Source organism: Miniopterus natalensis, chromosome 18, assembly GCF_054644295.1.
Source record: "Miniopterus natalensis isolate mMinNat1 chromosome 18, mMinNat1.hap1, whole genome shotgun sequence".
Classification (NCBI taxonomy): domain Eukaryota; kingdom Metazoa; phylum Chordata; class Mammalia; order Chiroptera; family Miniopteridae; genus Miniopterus; species Miniopterus natalensis.
The window spans coordinates 32,501,894-32,515,127 of NC_142098.1; the positions used below are offsets into that span (position 1 = coordinate 32,501,894).

At 55.1% G+C, this 13,234-nt stretch overlaps 1 protein-coding gene across 2 annotated transcripts; it reads left to right on the forward strand.

The window, feature by feature from the left end:
- The first annotated feature begins 1,686 nt into the window (after window positions 1–1,686).
- SLC38A7 (solute carrier family 38 member 7) lies at window positions 1,687–12,677 on the forward strand. 2 transcript variants are annotated; one of them, XM_087826613.1, is made up of 11 exons: window positions 1,687–1,715; window positions 3,675–4,052; window positions 4,882–5,080; window positions 5,321–5,465; window positions 6,558–6,656; window positions 7,142–7,199; window positions 7,419–7,533; window positions 7,883–8,030; window positions 8,793–8,992; window positions 9,435–9,489; window positions 10,816–12,677. In XM_087826613.1, the coding sequence occupies exons 2-11, from the start codon at window positions 3,783–3,785 to the stop codon at window positions 10,916–10,918; spliced, it is 1,392 nt and encodes a 463-aa protein (XP_087682739.1). In that variant the 5' UTR covers window positions 1,687–1,715; window positions 3,675–3,782; the 3' UTR covers window positions 10,919–12,677. The 2 variants fall into 2 exon arrangements, with proteins under 2 accessions (XP_087682739.1, XP_016062079.2); XM_016206593.2 differs by lacking the exon at window positions 1,687–1,715 and adding an exon at window positions 2,061–2,398.
- Window positions 12,678–13,234: the final 557 nt, after the last annotated feature.

A 13,234-nucleotide genomic window follows, 5' to 3' on the forward strand; every position in this document is an offset into this window, starting at 1 on the left:
TTAATGATTCACAAGCAAGATGCAAACAGGCCGCCAGTCTGTGACCTCTACCGTAAAGTAACCTACTCTGTCAACAGACATCAAGCACTGGCACCTGCTTGACATCAAGTTTATTCTGTCGCTTTCTGCTTTGTGCTAGGAGCCATTCAAGATGGGACAGGTCCTGGCCAGACGCAATGGAGCAGGAGTCGGCCTGAGCACATCTGAAGTGCTTGGATAGTTTTTGGGAGGGGGTAGGGGGCTCAACTTGCTCTTTCCCCCTTTGCTTCTGCTCACTCCCTGAGGGACACGGTGCACAGCTCCTGACCCTGGCTCTTCTGTGTCCCTGTTGGGAACGGATCCACCAAGGTGGTGAATGGATGAGTGAGTGAACTTATCTGGAATAGACTTTGATTGGATGTCTTTGGAAAAGTATCTTAAAAGGGAAAACAGTAAACATATTATTATTCAGCTGCTCTGTACAGGGACTGACTGCCCAGGATAGGAGAAGCTGCTTTAAGTCTTCCCGATGGAACCAAATGGTTGAAAGTCGGCTGCCAAGACCTCAGATAGAAAAGGAACCTTACCACTCTGCTGACCTCATTATTTTTAAACACATTTATTGCCAGGTGGCCCTGGAATAGGTCCCTCTCTTCACCGAACACAGTCACATGGGGAGTGTTTTTCTCAGCAGTTCAGACTGTTTGCCTTGAACCCTTTCCTAGTTTTCCAGTGGGTGGGAGATGTTAATGTTCACCCACCAGATGAAAGGTGGTTTGCCTGCTCAGGAAGAATAGCCACACCTTTGTTTTATTATAGTTTAAGGTAGAGTAGCTTCCAATTCTGGACTTTTTCAAAAAAACATTGGTTCCCTAGACTTACCTCTGGACATTCTGACTCAAAATGTCTGAGATAAAGCTTGGGATCATTTTGTTTTTTACATAATAGAAAACTTTCTGAGTAGTTCAGATACAGCTGACCCTTTGACCAGCCATTGGGTACTATTAGACTAAACTGCCCCAGGCTTACATCTAAATGCCCAAAGTCCAGCTTGAGAATTTTTTTTCTTACTAACTGTGGAATTTTTTTTCCATAGAAATTATTGGTTTATATCTAGCAAGTGTACGGCCAACTTTTTTTTTTTAATAATAATCTTATAAACATCTTGAGGAGCCCGGGCTGGGTAGCTCGGTTGGTTGGAGAGTCGTCCCAACAGCCAAAAACAACCCAAATGTCCGATCGACTGATGAATAAATATACAGAATGTGGTATGTATAGCTATACCATGGAATATTATTTAGCAGTAAAACGGAATGAGGTTGGTGAAACTTGGTAACAGTTCGGCCAAAGCACCAAGTAGGTTAGTGGTTGCCAGGGGCTTGGGGGAGGGAGAAATGGGGGGGGGGGGGGACTGCTAATGCTTACAGGTTGTTTGGGTGAGGGGAGCGTGTTGCAAAACTCTATGAATATACTAAAACCTACTGTATCGGACAAAGGATCAACTTTATGGTAAAATGCATAAAGCCCAAAAGAGCTAATTACGCTTTTAAAGCCTGCAGACAGCTCAGATGTCCTTCAGCAAGCGATGGGTTCCGCAAGCGAGTACGGGCGCACCGAGGAAAAACTACCTGCGGGAACTACAACTCCCAGGGTGCCCCGCGGCCGCCCTCGCCCCGGCGGTCATGTGACCCCCGCTCACGTGTCTCCGCAGCCGGCTGGGGCTTGAAGCGCCTTGGGTAGGTGGCCGGAGGTGGAAACCGTGGAGGGTGGGAGCGCTAGGTCCGGGGGTACCCGCGCCCCCCGCCGCGGCAGAGCCCGGCCCGCCCCCCGCGGGGCGCGCCCCGGCCCGGCGCCCTCGCTGCCACACCCGCCCCCTGTCGGCCGCCTGAGCCCGGCCTCCGCCCGGGCGGCCCGCGGCCGGCTCGAATCCCGCAGCCGCGCCCCGCAGCGCCCCGCTCGCCGCCCTCAGGCCCGGGGTCCCCCCGTCTGCGCCGGGTGCGCCCTGGGGCAGCCCCCAGTGCAGCGCCCCCCGTGCCGGGGATGCAGCCCCGGGCGGCGGCGGGAGCCCGCCCGGGCCGGGGTCCGAGGGCCCTGCCGCGGTGAGGGCGGCCCCGCCCGAGCACGCGGGCGCCGGCGTCCAGTTCTGGCTCTGCCAACTGCCCGCTGGCACATTAGTCTGGCGTCCTTCCCGCGCTGGGCCTGTTGCCCTACCTATCGGGGCCCCCCCGGTGACTTAGAATCGGACCGGCTCGCCCCCCCCTTGCTGCCCGGCACCCACCTGCTCACACTCTGCTGGCTGCGGGTTTTAAGAGATTGGGGCCCGAGAGAGAAGTGAGGAGGCTTAGCTCCCAGACCCTGGGGGAGGAGGAGCTGTAAGGGGCAGCCCCCCTCCACCGTAGCCCTCAGGTGGAAAGAGCAGGTAAGCTGGGGGCAGTGCAGCTGAGTGTTTGGGGGGCTGAGAGACCTGACGCCTCTGTCCGAGCTGCGAGGGGTGTGAGGGGGTCTCTCAGCTCTGGCAGCACTAAGGCAGGACCCTCTGCAGCTGTGCTGGAAGCCAGGGAGCCCACGGTGCTCCCTCCACGACTCGCTGCTTTGATTTGGGGGGGGCTGGGTATGCTGGCTGGGTGGCAGGTTGCACAAGAGGAAGCCCGGGGGCACCTGCCTGATCTTTCTGGAGCTGGAGCCGGCAGAGAGGTGTTTCCCCTGGAGCTGGTGCCTTGGTTGCATGAGTGGTGACAGATGTCCAGGAGCATCAGAACCCTCCTTTCCCTTCTCAGGAGTGTGCCGTTCCCAACGCGGCTGGGCCAGGGCCGGCGAGGAGCAATGGGAAGCATCCTGCCGCTACCCAGGGGCCCTGCTTGGCCATTCGAAACACCCCGGGGTGTTGAGGGCATCGAGGGGACGCCTCTGTGGTGGGCAGTCATGTGGGAGACAAGTGAGAACTGGCCTGAGTTTTGAAGGGCTTTAAAAGCTATGCAGGATTTATTTTTATTTATTTAAATATATTTTTATTGATTTCAAGGAGAGGGAGAGAGAGAGAGAAACATCAGTGATAAGAGAGTCATTATTGATCGGCTGCCTCCTGCACCCCCCCGACCGGGGATCAAGCCCACAACCCGGCATGTGCCCTGACCGGGAATCGAACCCGATTGCCTGGATCCTACGTCGACACTCAACCGCTGAGCCACGCCCAGCCGGGCACTATGCAGGATTTAGACTCTGAGCTGGAGGGAAGTGTGCTTGCCTGTAACACACTGAAATACCCACAGTTCTGAGTGAGGGCTGCTCTTGGGACCGTGTGGCTGGGAAGGCCAACAGATCTGTATCCAAATCCTGCTCTGCAACTTGCTAACATGAGACCCTGGGGCAGTGAGTTGATCTCTCCAATCTTTATGACCTCTCTCATATGTCCATGACACTCCTGCTCCAGATCTGGCCACTGTCTGTGCTGACATGTTACTACCCCTCTCTTTTATGTTTATGTCTCATTAACCCTATGGGTCTGTAAGTCTGAAGCAGGTAGGATTTGCCTCTGACATGTTTCTGTCTCTGCCACCCCACACTGTGGCACCCAATGCAGTGTTCTGCACAGAGGTGCACCTGGGCTTGAATCCCAGCCATCTGATCTTGGGAAAGTTGTTCCACCTTTCTGTGCCCACCTTGGGATAACAGTAGTACCTGCTTTTCCTATCTAGGCTGAGAAGAGCCAGAGCCCACAGGCCTCCTAGGAAAACAGCTCTGAACAGGGGATGTGATCGTGAGGCAGAATCTGCAGACCCTGCAGGAAGAGGGCTCTCAGGGCCATGGCCCAGGTCAGCATCAACAGTGACCTTGGAGAGTGGGGCTTCAGCACGGATCCTGGGGAGCGAGCCCGTCTGCTGCAGAGTCCCTGTGTGGACTCGGACCCTAAGAGTGAAGGGGAGGTGTCTCCTGAAAGTCTGAGCAGAGGCACCACATCCACATTTGGAGCCATCTTCATTGTAGTCAACGCCTGCCTGGGTGCAGGGCTGCTCAACTTCCCAGCAGCCTTCAGCACTGCCGGGGGTGTGGCAGCCGGCATCGCCCTGCAGATGGTGAGTGTGCAGGCCGATAGGGCAGAAATGCAGTTCACCTGCTGGGTCTGGATTCTGTGCCTCAAAGGGGAGGTTTTGGATCTGGGATGGTCAGAGCTACCGCTCTCACCACCCTCACACATGGCAGACATTACTAATCTGTTCCAGCATCCTTTCCTCTGAGCCCAGATGAGGCTTCAGAAGCCTTCCCAGCAATCAGGGAAAGTTGACATCAATTGCATACCTAATCATCTTGTGGTTATGTTTAAAAAGTAGCCCCTTATATTTTAGAACTACATGAAATATTACTGATGAAATTATATGAGAACATTTTTTAATGTGTTTAGTGATTTCAGAGAGAGAGAGAAACATCAATGATGAGAGTCATTGATCGGCTGCCTCCTGCACACCCCCTACTGGGGATTGAGCCTGCAATCCGGGCATGTGCCCCTGACAGGGAATTGAACCGTGACCTCCTGATTCATGGGGTGACCCTCAACCACTGAGCCACGCTGGCTGGGCATGATATGAGAACTTGTATTTTCGTCAGAATAATCCAGAATGGGAGAATGAATGAACTGGTCATTTTGGAAGCTGAGTAATGAGTACATGGGGATCCATTATACCACTCTGCCTACATTTGTGTGTTTGAAATTTTCCACAAAGCTTGTTTTGTTTCTAAAGAAAAATCTCAGTCGGCAGCCTCCATTAATCTATTAAAATTGCCCTGGAAGATGAGGTTTATTTGCCAAAGCAGCTTTGGGCATTGGCCCAGTAAATGCTGAGCAAGACCAGGCTGCGCTTTGCTGCCAGGACTTTCCACACCCTCTTGCTCTGCCCCTGCCCACAGGGCATGCTGGTTTTCATCATCAGCGGCCTGGTCATCCTGGCCTACTGCTCCCAGGCCAGCAATGAGCGGACCTATCAGGAGGTGGTGTGGGCTGTGTGTGGCAAGCTGACGGGCGTGCTGTGTGAGGTGTCCATTGCCATCTATACCTTCGGCACCTGCATCGCCTTCCTCATCATCATTGGGGACCAGCAGGACAAAAGTGAGGTTCCCTCAGTAGCTGCCTCATCCCTCCCCCTTGGCCCTGGGGATTCTGGGGGGGAGGGAAAGGGTATGGAACACCCACCCAAGGCCTCGCCTGGGCCCGACCTTCACCTAGAAACCCTCCCTCCTGCCTGCTGGGCCCATTAGACAGATGGAGGTCTCAAGGCCCAGCAGAGCAGGAGGGCCGCACCCTGCAGTAGCCTGGCATGACATTGTTCCTTCCTTCCTCCCTGTTCAGTTATAGCTGTGTTGGCAAAGGAGCCCGAGGGGGCCGGTGGCAGCCCCTGGTACACAGACCGCAAGTTCACCATCAGCCTCACTGCCTTCCTCTTCATCCTGCCCCTTTCCATCCCCAGGGAGATCGGCTTCCAGAAATATGCCAGGTTCGGAGGCCCCACCCCAACCTGGCCCAGACAGAGCTCTGATCACAGGCAGCTGGGGACCCAAGGGCTGCCGGGGAAACCCTGTCCGCCATGCCACCTCACCTTCTGGGGCAGCGAGAATGGGCTGGCCAGGGCTTGCAGGGTTTCCAGCACAAAACTTCCTTTTCTGTCAGTAACAAGGGGGACAGTGGCTCTTAGCATCAATGGGATATTCAGTTTTGATGTCCTTGTTAAAAATGGGACAGGTGACAGTCAGAGGGTGAAGGCAGCCTCCTGGCCTAGACCTTGGCTTTCCCAGAGAGAATGGGGTTTTTGATCAGGGGGATTGTCAGCCTGGCAGCATCCTCCACACGGCCTGTTATGAAGGGAGAGGACTGGCTTCCTGGCTCAGGGTCTGAAAAGCTGTTTCCTGCGACCCATAATTGACAGGGTCACACTGAGCTGTCTCCAAGGTCCACTGTAATGTTGCCATTCTGGTATTTGTACCCTCAACCCTTTTACCTCCAGCACCTCCTAGTTCTCAAAGGCCCTGCATGCAGCCCTCGCAGGTGTGGGCCGCTCTGATGGAGGAGACGTGCTTTGAAGCCCAGTCCTCTGAGCCGTGGAGCTGAGCCCGGGCATTTCCCAATGGTCAGGATTCTCAGTCTGATCCCCTGTTGGGATCCAGCTCCCTCCTAGGTGTGGCCGGTTTCTTCAAAACTTATTTCTCGTGCATTTCTTTTTTTAAAAAATATATCTTTATTGATTTCAGAGAGAGGAAGGGAGAGGGAGAGAGAGAGAAACATCAATGATGAGTCATTATTGATCGGCTGCCTCCTGCACGCTCCCTGCTGGGGATCGAGCCTGAAACCCAGGCCTGTGCCCTGACCGGGAATCAAACTTTGATCTCCTGGATCCTAGGTTGATGCTCAACCGCTGAGCCACACCAGCCGGGATCTCATGCATTTCTTGAGCCTTTGCTTGAAATAGTCTCCCATCCGTTCAGTAGACTCTTGTGGTCACTCTAGCTGAGGGCGGATGCCCCTGGGGTGCAATCAGGGAAAAGGCAGCTGGGGCTGAGGAGGAGGGAGTCCAATGCATTCTTCCCGGCAGCTTCCTGAGCGTCGTGGGCACCTGGTACGTGACTGCCATCGTTATCATCAAATACATCTGGCCGGATAAAGAGATGACCCCAGGGGACATCCTGACCAGGTGGGTGGGGGCCCCCAAGAGACACTTGGGGTAGAATCAGAGACAGGAGAGACTTCACCACTAACATCCAACAACCGAGTCAGCGCGAGATGAGGCCTCCAGCTGTGGAGACTGCCAGGGCCAAGTTGCTCATTTTTCCAACTTGTGCTTCTCTGTAATTTCTGTATCTTCTATATCAGGGTGAATCTATTTGGTCATTTAAAAAAAATAAAAGTTTCCTTTCTTTGAAAGGAACAAACCAAAGAAATAAAAGCCCCAATGTAAGAACCAAAATTTCTGAATTTTGGTCCCAGAGAGACCTTCCAGAGCCTCAGTTTACTGACCTGTGAAATGGAGACATGTCCTCTCCCTGTTCCCCAGCTTCTGTGGTTGAATGTGTAGAGGCTGTGGAGGCTGAATGGAGAGTCAGGGTGTGGGGGTGGTTGGGGGTGGTTGGTGGCTGTGTGGGGTTCACAGGCGGCCGATTCTCCTGTGTCTATCCACAGGCCAACTTCCTGGATGGCCGTGTTCAATGCCATGCCCACCATCTGCTTTGGATTTCAGGTGCCAGTTGCAAGGTCCCTGTCGTCCCCTTAGCTCGCTCCCCACCCCAGGATGGAGCCCACATGACAGGAGGATTGAGGGGGGGGGTCCTGGGAGGAAGGATGGAGTAGGGACCTCAGATTCACCCCTCGTCCCTGTGGTCTTTGTCCCCAAGGCACCTCCCTCTGGAAACGGGGTGAGGTCACTTCCCCACCATAACTGTGACCTTCACCCTGACAGTGCCACGTGAGCAGTGTGCCCATCTTCAACAGCATGCAGCAGCCCGAGGTGAAGACCTGGGGCGCGGTGGTGACGGCCGCCATGGTCATAGCCCTCGCCGTGTACATGGGCACAGGTGAGGGCTCCCACTTTCCCAAGGGAAAGCCACTGTGAAGGAATAACAGGTTGTTATGCGAGTGCCTGGGGTGGGGGTTGTTGTGGACGGGCTGGGAGGGGACAGTGAGCTGAGACCTGAAGGATCAGATGGTGGTGGGAAGAGCTGGCTCTGAGACGGGATGGTGCTGGATGAGCAGAGGATCAGTGGGGGGCAGAGGTGAAAAGGTGATCCCAGCCCAGCACCCTCTAGGCCTCCAGAGCTGCTCCAGCGCCCTCCCCGTCTGACTGACGTCACACCTAGCAGTGGACGGTCCGTCCCCCTTACCCTCCCAGGGGGCCCGACCCAGCCCTCTCATCCCTGCCCTCAGGCATCTGCGGCTTCCTGACCTTTGGAGCCTCTGTGGACCCCGACGTGCTCCTGTCCTATCCCTCCAACGACATGGCCGTGGCTGTGGCCCGCGCCTTCATCATCCTGAGCGTGCTCACCTCCTACTCCATCCTGCACTTCTGTGGCCGGTGAGCTCCCTCCCCACCCCATGGGCTGCTCCCTCAGGGCCCCTGAAAGCCGTTTGGACATGGTCTCTTGGCCTTGTATGGAACCCATTTTGGAGAAAGAGAAACTGAAGCCCATGGGGAAGAGTCGGTGCCTAGCATGACCCTGTCTGTACCCCCAGCAGGGTCGGGCCCCCCCTTTTTTTAAATATGTTTTTATTGATTTCAGAGAGAGGAAAGGAGAGGGAGAGAAAGAGATGGAAACATCAGTGATGAGAGTCATTGATCGGCTGCCTCCTGCACGCCCCCTGCTGGGGATGAAGCCTGCAACCCAGGCATGTGCCCTGATTGGGAATCGAACCGTGATCTCCTGGTTCATAGGTTGATGCTCAACCGCTGAGCCATACTGGACAGGATTTTTTTTTTTTTAGTCTTGGGGCCCCCTTTGTCCCAGAGTCCCCAGAACATTGTGAGTCCTCTAAGAACCTCTAGCCCAGACCCTTTTCTAGAACACACAGCCTTCAGGGTATCCCAGACCCTTGCTTTTTGGGAGAATAGAACCCGTTCCCCCCGGGTGATCATGTCCTGGGCCAGGCAGGGCGCTAAGCCCTTTACATGCACCCCTCATGCCATCCCCAGTCCCCAAGCAGCCCTGAGGTCGCTGCTGGGCCCCCTTACAGGAGGGGAAACCGGCTCGCCCACGTCTACCCAGTCGGGCGTCTGGCTCAGGGAGCTGGCAGTGGGGACTGTCAGCAGGGCAGCCTCTGAGCCCCTCCGCGTGTGCAGGGCGGTGGTTGAAGGCCTGTGGCTGCGCTACCAGGGGATGCCCGTGGAGGAGGACCTGGGGCGGGAGCGCCGGCGGCGAGTGCTGCAGACGGTGGTCTGGTTCCTGCTCACCCTGCTGCTGGCGCTCTTCATCCCCGACATCGGCAAGGTCATCTCGGTCATCGGAGGCCTGGCCGCCTGCTTCATCTTCGTCTTCCCAGGTGTGGCCCCCCCCCCTGGCGCCCCCCAGCACTGCCTCCCTCCCGGCCTCAGCTCCTCACCTGCTCGCCCGCCAGGGGGAGGAATCACCAGCATTTACTGTCACCCGCCACGGGTGATGTTCTATTTAGGACACCACCTTGGAAACCTTTGCCACTTAGCTTGGAGCAAGGGGGCCACATGTGCTCAGCAGTGCACTGGGGAGGGCCGTGGGGTGTGCTGCCCCTTTAGCTCTGAGTCTTACGTGCAGCCCAAGGTGTGCCTGTCAGATGCTGGCCCCTCCTGGGAGAGCAGGTGCCAGGCCTCCAGCTGGGGTTGGGGGGCAGAGACGGAACATCTGGAAGTGTGAACAGGCCTTTCTCCACCACTGCCTCCTGGTAAGGGGCAGGCGGGGCCTGAGGGAGGGAGCCCACCCAAGCCCTTGGGGTGCCTCCTCTCTTGCAGGGCTGTGCCTCATTCAAGCCAAACTCTCTGAGATGGAAGAAGTCAAGCCAGCCAGGTAAAGCAGGGCCCAGCCCTGGGTCCTCAGGGGAGACACTAGATCAGGGGGCCCTTAAAATCATAGTGGTCAGGAGACTCTCACACTTTGAAAAACAGGAGTTTTTTAAATACTTTTTAAAAAATGGATAATGTGCTAGTTACGACAGTTCAAACACTCCTGAAGGACCTTAGAGGAAATACTGGAGATGCCTCCTCCCTGCAGCCCAGGTGCCATTCCCTCCCCACCGGCTCTGTGTCATCAGCATGGTCTGTGCCCTTCCAAACTGTTTCTGTGCTTGTGTACCTATCTGTATGCACAAAGCTGTGCATGTGTATATGCAGACACGTGGGGTTGGGGATCTAGTGTATTTTTCAGACACACTTTTCTGCCACTTGCTTTTTTTTTTTCTTTTTTCTCCTCACTTAACCATGAATCGTGGAGATCATTCTATGTCAGCACAAGAAAACTCACTTCTTTGTTTAATGGCTGCAGAATATTCTGTTGCATGAACGTGTCCTGAATGTGAACACTCGTATACAGACACACCTTGGCACACCTGTTCGAAGATCTGGGTAGCATCTATTCTTAGAAGGAAATTGTTCCATCTCAGGGCTTGGCTCATTTATTATTTCAGTGCATGGATTCAAATTAGCCTCCAAAAAGGCAGTGCTAGTCAGAGTCCCAGCAGCAGTGACTGTTCCCCACACCCCTGCCAGCACTGGGTGTAACGGCCTTTTAAATGGATGGATGTAAAACACTACATTGTTTTAATTTGCACGTTTCCCTGAATAGTAGAGAGGCTGAGAACAGGTTGCATGATTTAAAAAATTATTGTGCAAGGAATATTCACTATAGAAAACTTAAAAAACATAGACAAGTCTAAGGAAGAAAATAAAAATCATCCTTAATCTCAATACCCGTTAATACCCTTGCTGTTTTTGATACGTACACTTTGATACATACATTATAACCCCGTTGCTATTCTTGATTCATAGACATTTACGCTTTTGATACATTTGCATGTGTCTGCTTTATTATTATTTTTTTTTTAATGAAGTGGCTCACTCTATGTGACCTGCTTTTTCCATCAGGAGACATGCATTTTAATCCTGGTCCTGCCCTTGGCTTGCTGTGACCAGTCGATCCCGTTAGGTTTGGTCTCCTTACCTGTGGATTAGGGATCGTACACCTGGCAGCACACATCTTTGTATGAAAAGTCCTTGAGAAGCAGGAAGTGCTCCACCCACAGAAGTGGTTTAAGTGATTACGGTAATTAACTGGGGGGGTAAGTCTGTGGAGTCACGGTGGGTTGATTGACCAGGCCCCTCTCTCTCTGCCCTGCAGCTGGTGGGCACTGGTCAGTTACGGAGTCCTCTTAGTCACCCTGGGAGCCTTCATCTTTGGCCAGACCACAGCCAATGCCGTCTTCGTGGATCTACTGGCATAACCACTGCCTCCCGGGAGACACATGGCCTTTGCCTTGCACCCAGGAACCCATCTCTGAGAGCTGCAGGGCCACCCTGCCTGGAGCATCATTCCCCTCTACTGGTGGGGTGACACCTGGACATCCTTTTCCAGGGACGGATCTGGGGTGAAATCAGCCCCGCACTTCTGGACAGCTCACACCCAGCTCCCTTCCTGCTCCCCTGTCCTGGCAGAGCCAGGGTGGTGGGAGGAGTGTCACAGAGGAGCCTCCCCGCTCCTCCAGCTCTCGACTTCTCCATGCCTGGACCCCGTGGGTGAAGAGAGCCAGCAGGTCTCAGAAGAAAGACTCCAGCCTGACTTCCCTGTGGAAAAGGGGTGCGAGTAGAGGGTTGCCGTCTCCGTGGAGCAGCCTGTCCCGAGCAGGGGCTGTGCTCATGACCCCGGGACTCCACACCTGCTCCAGCCTGTCAGCAGACCAGCCAGCAGTGGCTTCCCCTGGGATCTGGCAAGTTGCAGAGAGAGTGCTGAATTCATACGGATGCACAGAGGCAGATGGGGCTAATACCTTGTCCACTCCTTCCTGGGGCCTCACCCAGTGTCTTTCCCCAAACCTGGGGGTCCAGGCACCCCTCTCCTCCATCCCCAGACATCACCAAGTCTTATGTTTACAAACGGTGCCAGCCTGGCTCGGCCAGGGGCCAGGGGCCATCCCGTGCCTCAGTGCTGTGAGTTGTCCTCTGTTAGCTTTCCCCATGGCGGGGAGTCTGTTTCTCTCTCAGATTCCAGATGGGTCCCTCTTTTCAGAGGCACAAAAGTGGGTGATGGAGAAGGCTAGGAGCCTTTCAGACCTGTGCAGGCTGGGCTGGTCAGGATCAAGGTGAACCTGTCCGGTATCCTCTCCTTCAATGATTGCTTCTCTCTGCCCTCCCCTGCCAACCCTAGCATGGTAGCCCAGAGGCAAGCAGGGCAGCTGAGTTATTGCCTGGGCAACACTGGAGAGCAGTTCCACCAGCCTGGAAGTTTCCCTTTCAATCTGGATCTTGTGTGCTCCTTCCCCCGCCCCATCACTTCACCACCTCCACCCCGTTTTTCTGTGTAGCTCAGTGTCCTGTCAACTTCCTCAGCTCCTCATGTCCAGGCCTGGTGTAGCCTGTCAGTCAGGTTGAGGTCACACCTGGATTGTGCCCCAGGCATGCTGAGGAGGGACACTATTCCCCCATTGCACATTCCCGTTTTGAACACCTTGGCCACTCACTTTGGCCAACACCAGGCACCAAAGCAGGCTTCCTCTGCCTGGAACACCTGGCATTTCCCTGCCCCAAAACCTCTGTACTGGGGCAGGGTACTGGGACCTCGCCCCACAGCCCACCACTCAGGGCAGTCAGATCTAAGGAGCAGAGGCCGGATAGGCTTCTGCTCAATCCCCAGACTGGGTGACCTGCCTTTCCTCACACCCTGGCCCCTGGGGCCAGAGCCACTCTGCTGGTTTCTCTCAACCAGCCTGCCGCGCCTCACCAGGCCCTGCCAGCTCCCATCCCCTACGAGCAGGAGCACGGCCCCCACCAGCGTGGCCGCCCAGCCTCCCGATGCTGGACTTCAGGGGTGGCGGAGGTAAGGGAGTCATTGCACAGAACCAGACCAGTCGGGAAAAGAGGCTGGAATCCGACCTCTAGGCCTAAACTCAGGAGCCCCCTTCCCTCCCTGCCAGGGCATTTTACTGTGTCTTTTCTACTCGTGCACATTCAGACCAGGGAAGGTGGTTAATAAAAAGAGGCTTGTGCTGCTGAGCTGCGTGGCCTGTGTCTGGCGCCGGGGACGGAGTCCTGGCCACTGCTGGCAGGAGGAAGGCGGGCTGGGCTGGGGGTGGAGGGTGGGGTGAGGAAGGCCTCTGGCTTCATTGTCTAGAACCCCATCTTAGGAATGGGCCCCGTCCTGTTCCCTTTACCAAGCTGGGGACCCACGAGTGGTTCTTGACACCTCCCTTCCACATCCCATCAGCCCTCCCCCACCCACTGGGGACTGTGCCTCAGCCTTAGCTCAAGCCCTCGCCTTGTCTTCCCTGCACTGCTGTGGCCTCAAACAGGCCTCCAGGCTGCATGTCCATCCCCGATCTCAACTCTGGGTGAGCAACAGCCAAAGCCAAATTAATCCTTTTATCCCTCTTACTCAAGACATCCCTGCCTTTTGCTCACCACACTGGTAAGCATCTGAACAATGTCTGTCTGCCCCAGTAGACTAAGCTCCATGGGAGCAGGGCCATGTCTCCCTTCCCCATTAGGGTCAAGTGTTCAATAGCAATTGAACTAACAGATGAGATAATGAATGAATATCAACTGCC

Bases quoted from the DNA above. Each gene is read 5' to 3' on its own strand.
- SLC38A7 (XM_087826613.1), top strand. From the start codon at position 3,783: ATGGCCCAGGTCAGCATCAACAGTGACCTTGGAGAGTGGGGCTTCAGC. The intron at 4,053-4,881 runs GTGAGTGTGCAG...CCCTGCCCACAG, and splicing joins CCGGCATCGCCCTGCAGATG to GGCATGCTGGTTTTCATCAT. The intron at 5,466-6,557 runs GTTCGGAGGCCC...TCTTCCCGGCAG, and splicing joins GGCTTCCAGAAATATGCCAG to CTTCCTGAGCGTCGTGGGCA.